At 35.6% G+C, this 20,115-nt stretch overlaps 1 protein-coding gene across 1 annotated transcript; it reads left to right on the top strand.

Annotated features, from left to right (window-relative positions):
- Nucleotides 1-1,660: 1,660 nt before the first annotated feature.
- LOC128190244 (glutamate--cysteine ligase catalytic subunit-like) lies at nucleotides 1,661-19,924 on the top strand. The gene is made up of 16 exons (XM_052862210.1): nucleotides 1,661-1,944; nucleotides 5,276-5,385; nucleotides 7,693-7,812; nucleotides 8,493-8,558; nucleotides 8,749-8,862; nucleotides 9,095-9,153; nucleotides 10,149-10,366; nucleotides 11,083-11,199; nucleotides 11,705-11,843; nucleotides 13,000-13,112; nucleotides 13,527-13,619; nucleotides 16,879-16,983; nucleotides 17,257-17,338; nucleotides 17,442-17,560; nucleotides 17,698-17,824; nucleotides 19,336-19,924. The coding sequence occupies exons 1-16, from the start codon at nucleotides 1,795-1,797 to the stop codon at nucleotides 19,593-19,595; spliced, it is 1,992 nt and encodes a 663-aa protein (XP_052718170.1). The 5' UTR covers nucleotides 1,661-1,794; the 3' UTR covers nucleotides 19,596-19,924.
- Nucleotides 19,925-20,115: the final 191 nt, after the last annotated feature.

The raw sequence follows: 20,115 nt of genomic DNA, 5'->3' as shown, positions 1-20,115 counted from the left end.
AAGAAATAAACAACGTTATTTAGTGAACATGGCGTTATGAATAGCAATTGCTCTGTTGGCATATTCCATGATGCGCGCTAGCCATGTTGTTTATTACTTATGTTTGCATTTTACCACTCGCAAATGCCCTGTATTAGCCTTGGAAAAATCAACTTTAAAGTTGGAAATTCCAAGATTAAAGTTGGAAATTCCAACTTTAAAGTTGGAAAAATCAACTTTAAAGTTGGAAATCAACTTTAAAGTTGGAAATTCAAACTTTAAAGTTGGAAATTCCAATATTAAAGTTGGAAATTCCAACTTTAAAGTTGGAATTTTAAAGAAAAAAAAATACAAAGTGGCACTATTACGCTTCCGTAAAAAGGTGATGTTCGAAGTCAGTATCTTGTATAGTCTGTCCCAAGATATTTATGCAGCACATTTGGACGAAGTGCAGTTGAAATAGATGAAAGGGAAATTTTCCAAGGTAACATTTAATATTCACAAATTATCATTTTTCACTTGTAAAAATTCACAGGAACGGAAACAGATATCTTACAGAGATTTATAATGGGAAATGATGACATCATCGTTTTTTCCATTCGAAAATCACTAGGAATACCTGGCACAATTTTTTAACGTAATCATCCGGGTCTGTTGCAGTAAAATTTAATTTCCCGTAGACATAACTTTTTTTTGCCATGTATTGAAACCTGATAAGGTAGAGGGGACATTTCAAAGATGAAATCTTGAAAATTTTTCATAATTTTGAATGAACATCTTTTTAACCCCGATGTATTTATAAATATTAAGTAATTAATCAAAGATATCTTGGAACAGAGTATCAATGAAAGGAAAATATATAATTTATGTTTCAAATGAGAGTTTCTAAAATATTTCTTCACGACTATTATGCATTTTGGTTTGAAAGTTTATCATTGAAATCTCTTATTGTCTTTCATTTTCAATCTAATTCAGACCATTTTAACAAGGGCTTGGGTTTTGGGTAATTGTGTCAAACAGAAATACGGGGGCTATCTATTCAATTGCTATTTGTTAAAATATCAATTAATTTGTTAAAATCAGTATATCTTTTTAATAAACAAATATATCAAAATAAAAACAGCTAAATCCTATTACCAAAACATTCAAAATATTATATTTTTATGAGTTTGTGTCCTTTAAACAATATTAATAGAGTTTCAGTTATGAGGTGACAGTTAGCTTCCCGTCGTCCGAGATTTCGCCAACGTTTTATAGCTGACCTATATATTTTCTATATATTAATCTTAATTTTCAATTCATTGCTTCAAAAACTTCTAAATCCTATGCACATTTTACATGAAAACAATATACTTTTGGATTAAGATCAATATATCAATTTTACTTATATGTAGTTCTCAAGGTACAGATTGGTCCCGTAACATTTTTCAACAACAAAACACACTAATGGCAGAGTTGCCAATATCTGTTATTTATGTCTCTGCTATATGTGAACCCTCGTCTCCGTTATCGTAATTATATCCTCGGTCATTAATCCGTCAGGTCTATAAAACATAACATCTATTCAAAATACCAAAAACGCGAAAAAAAACAACTTCAAAATCAAAAGATTTTCAACTGTACAAACTTTGTACGTCTCAGTACTTTCAGGACTTTGATTTTTTTAATCGCCATTTCAGGGAGATCGCGCATGCCCGCCCGACCGTCATCCAAATATAAACATTAGAGCACGTTATTATTTACACTATGGGTTTTTAGAAGCAAGCTGACTGTCAGAGCCACACACTTCGGGAATTTTGTGAATTTTCAATAAATATGGGTTTACTGTCCGAGGGCTCTCCACTGGACTGGCCGGAAACGAAAGCCAAGGCAGATCACGTGCGGAAACATGGCATCAAGCAATTTATCAATCTGTACCACAAACTTCAGGACCGAACCAAAGATGTCCTTTACTGGGGTGACGAGGTAAGAATGGGTGGTCAGAAAGGGCCCGAACAACTCTGTGATGATATGCAACTCGGTATGACAAGCCTTTTGGGGATGTCATGTTCATAATAGGACACGATGTCTAGCTATAGGTGTGTCAGGACGTTAACAATTGATTGGGCTAAGAAATGGAACATGAAGTCTACGGGTGTATTCAGGTGTCAGCCAGTTAGATGTAATGAAAGGTATCGGGTGTTCAAGTCAGAGTAATTCTAAATGGCTGAAAAGTTCTGGTCTAATTGAACAAATATATCCAGATATTACTGGATCAGTCTGAAATAGGCAATCATCAGCACCTAGAGCTCTATGCTATGTGTGTTATTGATATTTTTATGTTTACTGAATTCCTGCTCCTAGACGGGTAGTTTTGTCCCAGATCTTGTATAAAAGAGCCGTGTTATCAGGCGTTGACCCCATCAATCAAATCAGGTGTCTAAATAAATAAGTAAATAAATAGATAAACTCTGTATGACTTGAATTATATTTGATCTTTTTAAACACCGATTCCTATGTTTTGTGTGCATTATTTGCATCTAAGATGATTTATTCCTCATCCGATTTGATGCTTTTGTCCCTTATGGAATATACAGACCATGTATTAACTGTATTAAGTCAACTACAATTAATAAACCATGTAACACATAACGTTAATATGTCAGTGGTAGGCCTGTTTTTTTACTACACCTCACACAATATTTTTTCTAACACTCTCATTAGCCGTGTCATTTGCAATGTAAAACAACAACCCCTTCCTCCCCCCCCCCCCCGGAATTTTTTATTTGTACTTAGTCGTATATTTTTCCACCTGATGTGATTAATGTGGAGCTCTTCCAAAAAAGACTGTACCTTTTTGAATGTTGTTTAAAAATAAAGGTATTAATATAAGCCGAAATATTAAGCAAAACATGATGTGGTTTGGACACACAGGAACAAGAGTTATCTTGTGGGATTTTCCTCTCAGCACCATTGATAAAATGCTGGATTTGTGAGCCTGGGGACCTGGGTTCAATCCCAAGCAATGGCAAATCAGGTCTCTGAAACTTGTTTTCAATATGCAAAGATGACTGATTTTTTGTCATGTTTAGAGTCCAACTTACCTTATCTTGCATTTTTAAAAAAAAATATTTATTAATAAACAAAATCTCAGAAAATGATGAATTTTTAACATCAGGAATTTGTAGTAATATATATTAATCTGATGTAGGTGTATAAAGTACCGGCATTGTAATTAAATCCACAGGCAGCAGACCCTGGTTCTAACTGTTAGACAGTGGACCTAATCCCATCAAAAGACCTGAACTTGTCCTTACAGATATCAATTCAGTTTTTAAATGCTGTATTTTTCATTTCTATAATGAAAGGGTTAAAGTTTCTCACAATGGAGGAGATAATAAACCAATAATGGAAATACCCGTAGTAGTTGAAAGTCACTCTGAAATGAAATCTGATTAATTTTATAATTCGAGCCTGCCAAGACGTGCTTTGACCAGTACAAAAATGTTGACACCAAAGGAACATAACAGTTTGAACTTTTAAAATACCTAATACTTTGTCATATTATGTCAGGTCAATCTGATTACGTGCAATAATATGTGAGGAAACAATGGAAGCATCTGAGATAGTCCGTGGGCATTTGTCAAGCCAGGGACGAGTATACTGGTCCAGCAGGCTTAATTAGAAGCTATCTCAGGAATGTGATGTGTTTTAAGAATATTTAGGAAACATCTGAGTCTTAAGTTTTTGGAATCTGTCTTACATTTAGGTGAATAACCCCCCCCCCTCCCCCCCACCCCACCCCCCCCCCCCTTGCTGCTTTGGAATAGTTGTACGAGTGTATCATGGTTTAATGTTTAATGACTTTCATTATGTAGTAAGTTGTAGGTAAGGAGTGTAAATCCCAAATTTAAGTCAGTTAGTGTAATAGCAAGGAGGTCACAAAATACCATACTCATTAAAGTAGTAGGTGGGGTAGCAAATCCTTGTATGATTTTTTTGTTGATGATTATGGTTAATTTTCTTAATAACAGTTTTATATATTATGTTTGTGTGATTGTGTCACTTGTACTGTTTATATATATATTACCACAATATGGCATTTTCATGCCAGTTTCTCTCTAATTATCTACATTCTGTCAGGCTTGATGGTCAAGAAATTTCTTCATCTATCTTAATACTGTTTGACACAGCATTCACAAGGTGCAGTACTCGGCCTACCAAATTTGGATATTCTTAGAACGTATTTGCTACATGTCATCATATTAATGTTCTAGAACTTAACTTTCTGTGTCCCTATAGGTGTCCTTATACTTCAAGTAAATACACCAATGCAAAGTTCTGCCTGTGAGATTGGAAGTTGAATGGGCTTTTAAAACAGTGATTTAAAGTCCAAGAGTAGTACCGTATTGAAGAAATACTACCGTAATACTAGTAGCTGTTGAGACGTCTTTTTGATCTTTTCATGTTTTCCTTTAGAATTCTCTAGCATTATAATTATAAAATCCAACATTAGGATTGAGAAAAAGAAAGTCTGAAGTCACACTTATTTCAGTTCATTTGTTGTCCATGTCATTTGCTATCATCTGTTAAACGTAAAATATCAATCTGAGATGAAGTACAGATCAGCTTTGGGTCATTTATATTTCAGATTGATAATTAAAAGCAAAAATCCTTACAAGTACGTGTTCAATTTCAGTTTTATTTCACTTGATGTGTAATGATATATGTACATGTACAGTTAAACTTTGATATCTTGAACACTGATATCTTGTTTACAATGTGGATATGTCAAAGTGATTTGTACAGTAAGTCCCAACCACTTATTTTTTAAGAATTTTACCCTCAATATCTCGAATACTGGGATATCTCGAAGTTTTAACCAGTCCCATCTAGTTCAAGATAAGAAATTTTGACTGTATACAAATATCTTTCAAATTCTAGCCATATTTATATTTAAATTGCAATACTGCAAGATAATAAAATTATATCATAATAATCATTGACAACTTAATAGAGAAATGCATGGAAAAGTTGTTATCCCCAAAGTTAAGAGTTCAAAGGTTGGTTTATGATCTATTAATTAGATTAATTAGAAAACTCAGCATCCCCACACCCTTGATGAAGAAAAATAATGTTCTATCCTGATACAAGATCAATCACCAAAGTTCAAGGTCACATCATGAACAAGGCACCTATTAGAAAAGAGCTCCTTTGGGGATATTGCTCCTACAAATTATCTGAATAACAATGAAGTAATGTTTACAGATTTGCTCCAAGTTTTTGCTGGCTTGAACTATCAACTTGCGTGTTGTAGATAGAGTATATGTTGGTCAAACTGAACAATGAGCAGAAGAAAGCCCAGCTGGCCCTGTGTGCTGAACCTATCCTGAAGACACTACAGAAGGCGGAGAACGACAACCCCAAGTAAGAACCACAATCCACCACCATGCACACACGATCCACCACCATACACACACGATCTACCGCAGTACACACACGATCCACTGCCATACACACACGATCCACCACCATACACATGATCCACCACCATACATGCATGATCCACCACCATGCACACATGATCCACCACCATACACATGATCCACCACCATACATGCATGATCCACCACACTAGAAACACAAACCACCACCATAGACATGATCCACCACCATACAAGCATGATCCACCACCATACACACACGATCCTCCACCATACACACACGATCCACTACCGTACACACACAATCCACCACCATACACACACGATCCAACACCATACACACAATATTCACCACCACACATACTTGTACCACCACCATACACACACAATCCACCACCATACACACACAATCCACCACCATACACACACGATCCACTACCTCACACACGATCCACCACCATACACACACGATCCACCACCATACACACACGATCCACCAACATACACACACGATCCACCACCTCACACACGATCCACCACCATACACACATGATCCACCACCTCACACACGATCCACCACCATACACACATGATCCACCACCATACACACACGATCCACCACCATACACACACGATCCACTACCTCACACACGATCCACCACCATACACACACGATCCACCACCATACACACACGATCCACCACCATACACACACGATCCACCACCTCACACACGATCCACCACCATACACACACGATCCACTGCCATACACACACGATCCACCACCATACACACATGATCCACCACCTCACACACGATCCACCACCATACAGTGCCAGCAGTTGTTCCTAACAAGAATTACATGCGAACATTTTTCAACACATTTAATAAGAATTTCCCAATATTTTGATGGAGAATAAATCATATGAATTAATGTTCATTGTCACATGCATGGTACTTGGTTTTGTATTTTCTTGCATAAAAATAAAGCTTTATAAAAAAAAAATTAATGAAATTTATATGGAACTTCATGATAATATTTTTGTTTGGAGATTCATGTTGAATGCGTTGCTCCACATGAATTTCATGTAAGACACAACTGTACAGTATAAAATAATATCCATTCACAAATAACTGATAAATGTCAGTTGTATTCATTCATTCATGCTGATACATGTCACAACACAGGCACTCTGCTATGGTACTCAGTACTCCATCAATTGTGTCAGGAAAAAAACTATGTTATAGCCTCCAAAACTCAAGGCTAGGAAATATTTTTGGTAACAACTAAGTGGAAGATCATCAGATTTCATAGTATACACCAGCCGTGTTGACATAAAACTTTTAAAGAGTTTACGGATGCTTAAATTTTAAGATTTAAAACAATTACGGTCCGGTACTCTCTGTGCATTATTCATGTCCTGTATTTGATCATCTCTTTCCTCTTTCATTGTTTAGAAGTTCAAGTTTTAACATGGGAAGAATGAAAATGTAAACTTCTTTAATTGAATGTGTTTCCCATCTATATGAGACAAAAGGTTTGAATAACATAAGTTACTGATCTAGATTTCAATGACAGACAATTGGCAAAGCAAAAAAAGAAATTGTGACTAGCATACAAATGAAAGAAGAGAAATGCTTTATCAACTCCAAAGCTTAAATGTGTGTGTGACATTCTTAGCTGTTAAATGGAGGGATTGTAGTGATCTCAAATTGTGATGAATCACTGTGACACAGCACATCTCAGAGAAACAGAGAGAGAGAGAGAGAGAGAGAGAGAGAGAGAGAAGGAGAGTTTCCATTGAGTTCAAGATTAATCAGAATTCGCTTCCCATCAGTTGATTTTCATTATTTTCACGTGAAATTATTTCTTTGTTGAATAATATAGACACACCCTTATTAAATGTTGCAGCATTAAAAAGCGTAAAAGGATTTACCTTAATTTCCAGTTTCGGTCATGAAGTGATTTGGTTTTTTTTCTATTAAATGTGTCTCTTGTAGCAAAATAATTCCAGTGTTACATTTTTTAGACCATGAGTAGATTTTTTTCTGTGTCTCAGGAGTGTTTAACTCACTTACATTAGCTGAAATAAATTTCTTATTTTTCCATTTAACGGTTAATCAATATTATTTCATATAGCTAATGTTGATGAAAGATCAAGGTTCGGCAGCTGATCAGTAAAAGCCTTCAAAGGCTGAAGGTCAAAACTAGCACAGCATCATGTGACAATATAAAACTTTTGCAATTTTTTTTAATGTTTGGATATTTGATTCCCTGGCTGTATTGCAGGAACCATCCCACAACATGGAGACCCGAGTATGCCAATTATATGGTGGAGGGCACCCCCGGGAAACCTTACGGAGGAATGATGGCTCATTTCAATGTAGTCGAGTCCAACATGAGACTCAGGTAAGGAACCCAAGAGATACCCTAGGGAAAGAGATGGCACACTTCATTGTAGTTGAGTCCAACCAGAAACAAGCGATGGCTCACTTCATTGTAGTTGAGTCCAACCAGAAACAAGCGATGGCTCACTTCATTGTAGTTGAGTCCAACCAGAAACAAGCGATGGCTCACTTCATTGTAGTTGAGTCCAACCAGAAACAAGCGATGGCTCACTTCATTGTAGTTGAGTCCAACCAGGAACAAGAGATGCCTCACTTCATTGTAGTTGAGTCCAACCAGAAACAAGCGATGGCTCACTTCATTATAGTTGAGTCCAACCAGAAACAAGCGATGGCTCACTTCATTGTAGTTGAGTCCATTATCATGAACAACGAAAAATTGTTTTTGAATACTTGAACCCTAAGTAAATTTTAAGGTATTCATTATGCAAGGCAAAACAAGTTCGTAATGTACAGTACAATGTATTATATGAAATGGGATATATAAGTGCGTGTTAATTTGATATGAATCAGAAGAGGATTGTTGCATAATAGGCATTCTGTCATAGATTTTATCAAAGAAGATACATGTATCTTGCAGGGACACTATTTCAGATTTTGGTTTCCTTTTACATCTAAATCTTATTTTAAATTTTTTGTTGTTGGTTACAAATTTTAGAATTGATTCATTTTTTGTCTGTGCAGAAGAGAGGAAATTCAGAAATGGTGTGGGAAGGACATAGTCCCTCTGTGTCTGACTTCTTTTCCCAGGTAGGAATTTGTGTCTGACCTCTTTTTTTAGGTAAGATATTTCTGTCCCCTTTGGGACTGTAGGTTCTTTTAAAAGGACACTGCTCCAGAAGAATGTGATTTACCTTTTAATATAAACATGTTGGAGATTTCTGAGTGTACAAATATTAACATGGACTTATTGATTTTCTTTTCTTTTTTTGGATTCAAGAACTGGAAGTCCTGGATTCACTGACCCGGAACATCCACCCACACCCTCTGATGGAGCCTCCCACTCACTCTTCTATCCGGATCAGGCCATCTTCCCCGGACATCCACGATTTAAGTAAAAACTTAATACTTCATTTTCCCTGGAAACGCAAGATATTTATAAGTTAAAATCTCAATCCCATGTTTTTACTGGACACCCAAGATTTAGCATTCACTCTGTTTGTTAACAAATTTGACCTTCAAAGTTAAAGTGCTGTTGATTTAAATTTCAAATCAAAGTGTGTACATGTATGACTGTAATATATAATGTCATCAGTACCTATTGCATATTTATTTTTATTTTTTAGAACATTAACCAGAAACATTCGTCAGAGAAGGAATAAAAAAGTAGCAATAAACATTCCAGGTGATTCTCAATTCTACTTGATTTTATACTTAGTCAATAAGTGAATCCATTGTTTGTGTAGAACGCTGTCCAATCAGAGTCAGTGTAGTGTTTGTAACAGACCTGGGGGAATTGCACCTACACTGTTGACCTTAATATTAACTTTCTCTTGTGTGGAGTAAACATTGGACTCCAAGGATTAAGTAGTCAAGCTACCAATACATGTATCTCAACAGTTTAACTGTTAAAGGTATCAACACTACTGAGTGAATTTCAAGGGTCATAACTCTTATATTCCTGGTATATTTTTATTTTTATTTTTTTTCGTTTGTCACTGCAGTTTGACCAGGAATAATGGGCAGTCTTTCTCTGATTGTCTTCGAATTTTTATCAGTAGTCAATTTAGCTTGACATGAATTGATAATACTTACAGAAGGGTAAATTGTAATTTAAATATTAGGTGGTATGGGACACCTCCATATTGTGACTTATCTCTAATTGAAATAAACGAAGTCAAGCATAATTTTTTTAATTTTTTCTTTCCTGAAAAAGTTACTTAACAGCATAGCACAATGGGTTAGAGTGTAAAATACAAAATGATATTCAAGTCATGAGTTCAAATCCCACTGGGGCGTTTGTAAATTTACCCTTGGAAAAAACCTTAAAATTTTTTGGTCATAAATTGTAAAATTAAAAATTGTAAGACGTTGAAGTATTTTGATAACAATGTACTTTTAACCACATTAATATTGACAGGTGTCCTATATCATCTTAAATCACCCAAGGTGTTAGCTAGATTCTTGGTATTATTTCTCTAAAATAGATCATTCAATACTTATCACATCCTGCAAATCAATACCATTTTTGTACGTACTGTTATGCGATTTGACCATAGTATTATAAGGATTATTTTGTGTTTATTTCTCCAAATTTATGATGCAAACATTACTTTTTCTAAATGTAGTTGGACAGAAATAAAGATTAAATATTAAATCTTTCAATGTTCTCTCTGACAGTGTACAAGGACAAGAACACAAGGTCGCCTTACCTGGACGACTTCGAGGCCCTGGGGGACGATGGAGAGGCTCGGGCGGGGGCCAAGCCTGACCACATCTACATGGACTGTATGGGCTTTGGGATGGGCTGTAGCTGTCTTCAAGTCACGTTCCAGGCCTGTAACATCACCGAGGCTCGGACACTGTACGACGAGCTGGCCCCACTCTGCCCTATCATGGTAGGAGTTGTCCCCCTTTAAACTCATTTTTCAAGCAACTGCTAATTGAAAGATCTTCTACTGACACCTTGTTCTGTATTCTGTCATACATGTAATTTGAAAATGAGCTATTTTATTCCTATTTTTAAAGGGAAAATTGTTGTATTATTCAGGGAATAAGGAATTATTCTCTGAAAATCATGGGGTGATCATATACGGTCGGGAGTCATCAAATCCAATATAAAGCCTGAATGGCTTTATGATAAATATGGTCACGCCCGACCGTATTAGATTATTTCATATTATTCAAAGAATGATTCCTTATTAATACTTATATTTATTAAATTTACAGCCATTGTAAGAATGAATATTCAGGAGGCTAGGTGGTCGTCCTTCAATTCTGAAATCTGATTTGTTTGGCTATAAACTATAATTTAGTAAAGGAAAAAATGGCATAATTTAATAAGCTTTGAAATTTGAATATTTTGCTGTACCTTCTTATAAGTATTTTCTGCCACAACCATCGAATGCTCTTGAAATAGTCATTGATGAAATGTATTGGCCTCTACATTAGAAAATCGATTTGTGTTATTTCAGTCAAAGACACTGGAAAATGTAAATATAAGTACTTGTAACTTAAAGACATTATTTGCTGGCTCACTAGATTTGGATGGTTGAATAAAAAACCATGTTCTCTCAGTTTTTTTCTAGTTTGATGAAATACGATTTGTTTACAGCTGGCCCTTAGTGCTGCTGCTCCTATATTCCGCGGCCATCTTGCTGATATTGATGCGAGGTGGACAGTTATATCTCAGTCTGTTGACGATCGGACGGACGAGGAGAGAGGAGAGAAGGTATGTCGTCAACAGCATGTCAGCCTCTGAACTTTTCGAAAACCAGTTAATGTGATTTATTACAAAATGGAGTTCATACCGATAATTATATCCTTAGCATTGCATGGAGAGATCAAGTTTTATCAATTGATAAATTCTGTTCTATCTCTTTGTCGTATTGTAGATTCCTTGGAACAATGTAACATTTGATAATTTAATTTTGGATGAAAAAAAAAATTAATATTTTCAATATGCACATTGTAGTTTGATGCTAAAAATCTGTTTAAAAAGTTTGGATATTTGTCATCTTCTCAAGCCACGGGTTTTGTGTCCATTCTATTTCCACAAATAATACTGTGGAAATAGAATGGACACAAAACCCGTGGCTTGAGACGATGGATATTTGTGTGAGGGAAGTTTTGGTAATGCATAATGAATTATAAATGCCTTGTACCATGGTTCATGATGCTTTCAGTAATGTTCTGATTTTTAAGTTTGATGATTTTCACTGTTACTTCTGTTTCAGCCTTTAAAAGAGAACAAGTTTGTGATCAATAAATCCCGCTACGACTCGATCGACAGTTACCTTTCGCCCTGTTACCGATGTTGTAATGACCTTGACCTTGTTTATGATCATGACATCTACAAGGAACTCATCGCAGCCAGTAAGAAATCTTTATACAGTGGAGCCTCAGTTATCTGGACGCTTTCGTTCCCAAGTACAATCGTCCGGATAGGTGAAGCGTCCGGATATCTGAAATATGTCTTATTGTTGTCATGAATGATAATGTATTAGTATACAATGGCTCCCAGGGTTGATACTAGGTTTTTTTTGCATTTCGTACCATATAGCAACACATGCTAGAGTTGTCTGTTGATATGAACGTTTTTAAGAGATAAAGAACTCTGCTTTATTTTAGCATTTTATTATGAAATATTAACCGGACAATAATGACAACCGAATCTATCTAAATTCTTTGTGTCCAAGTGTGATATGTGTGTGATACTCTGTTGTTCGCAATTTTCCAATTTTTGAAAGTGCTTTGGGAAGTCAGTGTGTTTATACAAGCTACTCATGAGGGTCTAGCACGTAAAAAAGGTGTGAAACTTAATTGCAGGGGCAATCTTTTGTACTGAGTAGGGTATCATTAAAATTTGCCGTCCGGTTAAATGAAGCAAGATTAGTAGTAAATTAGTGTTTTGTGGTAATAACAGACCGTCCGGATCCGGAACACGAAATTCCGGATAAATGAGACAAAATAACGTATAAAAAATCTGTTCCCGAATAAAATCGTCCGTAAACTGAAGCGTCCGGTTATCTGGCGTCCGGATATCTGAGGCCCCACTGTATATTATTAGTATTTAGGCCATGCATGAACTTGCCTGGGTCCTACTGTAAATTCCTTATATTACGCGAGTACTTAATTCCGCAATTCCACTGTTTTGTATCAAATCGCGAGAATATAAATGGCGATCACCAATTTTTTTGTTATGATTTCTTATAATTCAAAATTTCAGAAAAATGAAAGTGAGATTTTAAAGTCTGTGAGGTTTGCTTCTCGCGATTTTATGTGGAAATGAATTCCTCACTTTTAATGAGGAATCTACAGTATTTTCATTATAAGTCTATACACCTGTTCAGCTTTCTGATTGGTTTCTTGTTTGTTTTTTTGTTACAGACATAGATGTACATGTAGAAAAATTTGTTCTATCTATTCTTCATTGTGTGAGCAAACCCTTTATTAATCTGTTACACAGGTTAGGGTTTTATTGTCCATGATTATCATACAAAACTGATCATGGTTTTGTTGTTTATAACAGATGTCGACGAGCCTCTCTCCAAACACATCGCTCACCTGTTCATCAGAGACCCTGTCTCACTGTTCAGTGAAAAAGTCAACCAGGATGACGAAAAAGATACAGACCACTTTGAGGTATGTAAGAATGAAATATACAGTAAAAAATCAATATGTATAATTGAGGAAGAAGGGGGCAGAGACCTGTTTATCTTGCTTCTAGTATACTGTGGAATCATTAAAATTTGTTAGGGCCAATTTTTGTGGATTGCATAATTTTTACAGGTTCGTGGGGACGTAATTTCGAGTATTCTCTTTTACATATAAAAGGAAATATGACTTTATAACCCTAATTAATTCATTTGTGGAGGATGTTAATTCGTGGATGAAAGGTACCCACAAATTCCATGAAATTTGAGCCACCACGAAATCTAATGATTCCATGGTATATTTCTGCATTACAGGCTGATCAGTATGACCCTTAATCAAAATTTTATCCCCCAAGGGAAAAAGGAAACCTAACCTGATTGTTTGTGGTGTTTTCTTTCACAGAATATCCAGTCCACTAATTGGCAGACCATGAGGTTTAAACCTCCTCCCCCCAACAGTAACATCGGATGGAGGGTGGAATTCAGACCAATGGAGGTAAATTTTTTATCAGACAGCATTTAAAGTGACCAAGCAATGTTTCTGTAAAAGGTTTATGATCTTAAAATAGGTTACCTGGCCCCGTAAGCATGTTCAGTTATCATACTTTGAGGATGTCAATACTGTGTGATAGTCTTTACTCTCTATATGTCATTGATATATGGTTATACTCTACGATATATAGTGATACTCTATGATATATGGTGATACTCTATGATATATGGTTAAACTCTATGATATATGGTGATACTCTTTGATACATGGTGATACTCTATGATACATGGTGATATTCTGTGATATATTGTGATACTCTATGTTATATGATGATACTCTATGATACATGGTGATACTCCATGATACATGGTGATACTCTATGATACATGGTGATACTCTTTGATATATGGTGATACTCTATGATATATGGTGATACTCTATGATACTGTATGATATATGGTGATACTCTGTAATAATGGTGATACTCTATGATATATGGTGATACTCTATGATATATGGTGATACTCTATGATATATGGTTAAACTCTATGATATATGGTGATACTCTTTGATACATGGTGATACTCTATGATACATGGTGATACTCTTTGATATATGGTGATACTCTATGATACTGTATGATATATGGTGATACTCTGTGATACATGGTGATACTCTATGATACATGGTGATATTCTGTGATATATTGTGATACTCTATGGTATATGATGATACTCTATGATACATGGTGATACTCTATGATACATGGTGATACTCTTTGATATATGGTGATACTCTATGATATATGGTGATACTCTATGATACTGTATGATATATGGTGATACTCTGTAATAATGGTGATACTCTATGATATATGGTGATACTCTATGATACTGTATGATATATGGTGATACGTACTGTATAATATATGGTTTTATCTCATAAATGTGGTGTATATTACCTGTGTGATAAAACTTTGCTATATCAAAGGGGTGATGCTTTATTAAATACTTTTGGTCCAAACTATTATGTTAACTATTAAGGAGTTCATCCTGACGATGCGATGAAAACAGAGCGCTCTGGTTGTACCATATTTTTCGGGGCATAGGCTGGTATTTTTTTTCTCCGTTGAGCGAGCCCCGGCCTATCCCCTGGGATCGGCCAATCGTAGACTCAAAGTTGAAAAAATTTAACAGTAAAATATAAAATCCACTGTTTTTATCCATTGTTCTGTTGTAGCAGTTTATTATGAGGGTTGTTTTTTTTTCATCCGTTTGAACTATTGTTCGATAGTTGTCCCGTTGATAATTTTTGTAAGGACATCATGAGTTATAAAATGTACAGTACTGTACGAGGTATTTCTTTACAACCCTAATCAAAAGAATTTTTTCCCACGTTCGTGTATGAACCCTGGAAACTATTATTGCGTAGTAAAAAAGAAAACGAAACCGGTTGAATGTAATATGACGGAATTTTTGTGAATTCTTCATGTCTGTGTTCGCGGGAATCACTGGTCTAGGGTGTAGAATAAATCAAATGCTTTGTGTTTTTACAATTAATTTTCTGTTGGATGAAATAACGGTATTCTGGAGTCGTGTGTATATACAAAGGTGTGAAACACAGCCTGGAGACACGTTGTGTACACCGTTACACTTCATTGCATTAACTGTGTTTTTAACATTACAACTTCTCTGTATAACGGCAAGTCACTATTTAATTAATTAATGGAAAGAACACAAATTAAATAATTATGTTTGGTATTTCGTTTTCTCATTCATAGCGATTACGGGGGATAACTCTATTTGAATATGAAACCACGTGTTGAGCTAATGGACGCCATACCCCGTATTTACAAGTAGCTTTCAAAGTATAACTTGATTAAATGAAATTTAGCAATAAGGTATTAATAAAATATAAAAGGTTTGGTAAAATATTATACTTAGTTCTACCAGACAGAACCACAGAGGTTGGTGTTGCAATTAAATTTACACTATGTAAAATTACGATACGTAACGATACACCCACGAATACGGGAGACCAAACAGCCACAAAACACAGATGTATTTTTAAAAATTGCTTAACATATATATGTTAAGCAAATTTAATAACTTTAATTACTCTTTTGACTTTCTACATCGATATTCTGAAAGTATATACTTCATTCGATGACTTCCTTAATCAGCGGTCATACTTTCACTATAGTAATCATCGATTGAAAATCGGCTTATCCCCCAATTTGGCTAGTCTAAGGATTTTTCTTGAATTTTGTCTAAAAATGAGCAATTCGGCCTATGCCCCACATCGGCATATGCCCCGAAAAATACGGTAATTATATACAAGAACTTATCGAAATAATGTTTCATAAGACATTTATTCCACCACCAGTAAGCATCCATATTCACTATTTTCAATTCCAGATCATTATGCTAGTGTTTGTTTTGTAAAACATCAACAACTGTTTCTCGTTCGAGTCAATTCAAACTAACGAGCATTTGCAATTTTGTGTATGTCAATAAACTTGGTTATTCAAGTCTTCTGATCAGTATTTCCATTTAATCAAGTAAATGAGCTGTAAGAAAAATTATTTAGAGCTAAAAAATTATTTCAAGGTTTATTTCAGTGAAACTTTACATTAAAACAGTTAGATTTATCTCAGAAATGACGTAGTAAATTGTATTGTGCAAGGTCACAATAACCGCATAACACTATGTTGTATCATCGTTTTAAATCTTTGAAAAATCAATTCTGGTCATATAAGGGATGGTCTCAAAAGCTTCATAATATAAATCAAATTGTATGAGATAAATAGAACATCTATAATTGTGTGATTTTATATTTGCTTTATCCAACTCGTTGAAATGGTTATATTCGCTCTGCAAGCCTCACGAATATATACACCATTTCAACTCGTTGGATAAAGCAAATATAAAATCACACAATATAGATATCCTCTATATTCTCTATGATATATATGGTGATACTCTATGATATATGGTGATACTCTGATATATGTTGATACTCTATGATATATAACAGGTCCAGTTGTCTGACTTTGAGACAGATATGGTGATACTCTATGATATAAAGTAATACTCTATGATATATGGTGATACTCTGATATATGTTGATACTCTATGATATATAACAGGTCCAGTTGTCTGACTTTGAGACAGATATGGTGATACTGTATAATATAAAGTGATACTTTATGATATATGGTGATACTCTATGATATAAAGTAATACTCTATGATGTGTAACAGGTCCAGTTGTCTGACTTTGAGAATGCAGCCTACACAGTGTTCATTGTCCTCCTGACTCGGGTCATCCTGACGTACGGTCTGAGCTTTGTGATCCCGATATCTAAGGTAAGTCACAGGTACAGAGGAATTAGGTGATCCCTATATCTAAGGTAAGTCTCACCTGTGGTACAGGTGCATACTATTCTTGCTGACGACAAGCATTACTGCAAACCAACTTTCAAGAGATTTTTCAATTGCAAATGGCTGGTACATCTGAGGATATTTATTCTCCCCACAAAGCATTTTTGTACTTTATTTATTTTTTGTCCCCACAAAACACTGTTATGATTTATTTATATGAGATGAAATCTTTTCTACTTCTATTCATATGATTTTTAGGTTGATGAAAACATGAAAACAGCTCACAATAAAGATGCAGTCCTCAATGACAAATTCTACTTCCGGAAAGAAATCTTCACAGGTCTGTACATATAACATGGCAGAGTTTTATACACGTGCTACTGACTGTGTATTTGTGTTGTAAGGGTGAGGTAGACTTATTGCTGGCTTTTCTCTGTCCACAGACTGTACCCCCGAGGAGTTCACCAAGTGTATGCCCGAGTGCTGCTCCGAGTCCAAATGTCAGACCAAAACCGAGGACCAGTGTCAATTAATGAGCATCGATGAAATCATCAATGGCAGCGTATGTAGAACCATTTGATTCAGAAGTAAGGTATTCAAGAGAATGAGTTAGTCCATGATCAGTAAGCATATGTGAGACTGACCATGGGTATCTGACAATGGTTAATGAGACTTTAAGTTCTTTGGCTCTGTCTGTAGGCTGACTTCCCTGGAATGATTCCTCTCATCAACCAATACCTAAACAGTATGGAGGATATGGATCTGGACGTGGACACCAGATGTACGATATCCAACTATCTCAACCTGATATCTCACCGAGCCTCAGGTAAATAAACTCGTGTATAACAACCAGATATACAATATCCAACTATCTCAACCTGATATCTCACCGAGCCTCAGGTAAATAAACTCATGTATTACAACAATATATACAATATCCAAATATCTCAACCTGATATCTCACCGAGCCTCAGGTAAATAAACTCATGTATTGCAACCAGATATACAATATCCAACTATCTCAACCTGATATCTCACCGAACCTCAGGTAAATAAACTCATGTATTACAACAATATATACAATATCCAAATATCTCAACCTGATATCTCACCGAGCCTCAGGTAAATAAACTCATGTATAACAACCAGATATACAATATCCAAATATCTCAACCTGATATCTCACAGAGCCTCAGGTAAATAAACTCATGTATAACAACCAGATATACAATATCCAACTATCTCAACCTGATATTTCACCAAGCCTCAGGTAAATAAACTCATGTATTACAACAATATATACGATATCCAACTATCTCAACCTGATATCTCACAGAGCCTCAGGTAAATAAACTCATGTATTACAACCATATATACAATATCCAACTCTCTCAACCTGATATCTCACTGAGCCTCAGGTAAATAAACTCATGTATAACAACCAGATATACAATATCCAACTATCTCAACCTGATATCTCACCAAGCCTCAGGTAAATAAACTCATGTATTACAACCATATATACAATATCCAACTATCTCAACCTGATATCTCATCGAGCCTCAGGTAAATAAACTCATGTTTAACAACCAGATATACAATATCCAACTATCTCAACCTGATATCTCACCGAGCCTCAGGTAAATAAACTCATGTATAACAACCAGATATACAATATCCAACTATCTCAACCTGATATCTCACTGTGCCTCAGGTTAATAAACTCATGTATTACAACCAGATATACAATATCCAACTATCTCATGTATTACAACCAGATATACAATATCCAACTATCTTAGCCAGATATCTCACCAAGCCTCAGGTAAACTCATGTATTACAACCAGATATACAATATCCGACTATCTCAACCTGGTATCTCACCAAGCCTCAGGTAATTAGTCTCATGCATAACATTCAGAAGTACAATATTCAACTATCTCAACCTGATATCTTAAAAAGCCTAAGGTAAACAGAATCGTGTAAAATTACCATTGTTGTTGCCTTGAATGTATAATGAATAGACTAATTCACAATTTACAAATAGTGTATTGAGTTGTTTCCCTTTGCGGGTTCAACCCAAAGGTAAAAAGTAAAAAAAACAACCTTCCCTTTTTCGTGCTACCAAATATTAGGGAATCCTATTGTGAAATCTCTTTAAATTTAATTTAATCCTTCCATGTGTAGGTTGCTCCATCCTCAGGTGAAAGAACAGTCAAATAACAGAGTTACAAATCTCTAAACAACAGTCTAAAAAAAAAAATTTTACGACAGCCATTTGTTAGGTGTGGATTGATCTAATACTAGTAATTTGATTCCCTTGATTTCATTGGTAGGTAAGTCGGAGACCACTGCCCGGTGGATGAGGACATTTGTGCTGCACCACCCGGACTACAAACAGGACTCGGTGGTGTCTGATCGCATTAACTACGACCTGATGAAGGCTTGCATCGACCGCAGCAAGTGCTGCATGTCTGCTACCAAGACCAACCTGACGATTCCCGAGGCCCTCATCAAGTCGGAGAACTATCTCAACAAGAAGAACCCGTTCACTTACACCAACACCATGCGGGAGGACATGGTCAACGGGGAGTAAGGAGCCACCCTCACTGACCACTCTCCATCACCGACCACTCAGATCAGCCAATCAATGACTGCGGGTCGTCGGAAAAACTGTAGCATTGTTATACACAAAACTTGATAATTAAAAAGTGTTGAACTGTTTATATAAGAAATCCTATTGATACAATCCCTGTTCTTTGTAATGGTGTTGACACAGAAAGGTTTGGTTAGTAGGTAATTAATATCACTGAAATGTCAGTTATTGGATCCAATTTTAATATTCTTTATGAGAGATTTTTTTATATGGAAATGTCTATATTTCAGTGAAAATTAAAGTACAATTATATAAATTGATAATCTTCATTATGTGTCATTTATTCTTTACTAACACGCGTGCAGCTGATAAAATGCGTACCAGCACGTTGCTACACCTCAAACCACTCCCATGCGAGTTACTTTTTATTTCTTTCCCATAGAGTCTGTCTACAGGAACCGGTAGTTTTTGTTAGTATTTCCAAATCAAGACAAGAAACAAGTGACTGTTCTATCCATTT

This window comes from Crassostrea angulata, chromosome 1, assembly GCF_025612915.1.
Source record: "Crassostrea angulata isolate pt1a10 chromosome 1, ASM2561291v2, whole genome shotgun sequence".
Lineage (NCBI taxonomy): Eukaryota > Metazoa > Mollusca > Bivalvia > Ostreida > Ostreidae > Magallana > Magallana angulata.
This window is presented reverse-complemented; position numbering and strand designations above follow the sequence as displayed.

Excerpts from the sequence above, each read along its gene's own strand:
- LOC128190244 (XM_052862210.1), top strand. The coding sequence starts at position 1,795 with ATGGGTTTACTGTCCGAGGGCTCTCCACTGGACTGGCCGGAAACGAAA. Across the intron at positions 5,386-7,692 it reads GCGGAGAACGACAACCCCAA|GAACCATCCCACAACATGGA; the intron begins GTAAGAACCACA and ends GCTGTATTGCAG. Across the intron at positions 10,367-11,082 it reads CCCCACTCTGCCCTATCATG|CTGGCCCTTAGTGCTGCTGC; the intron begins GTAGGAGTTGTC and ends ATTTGTTTACAG.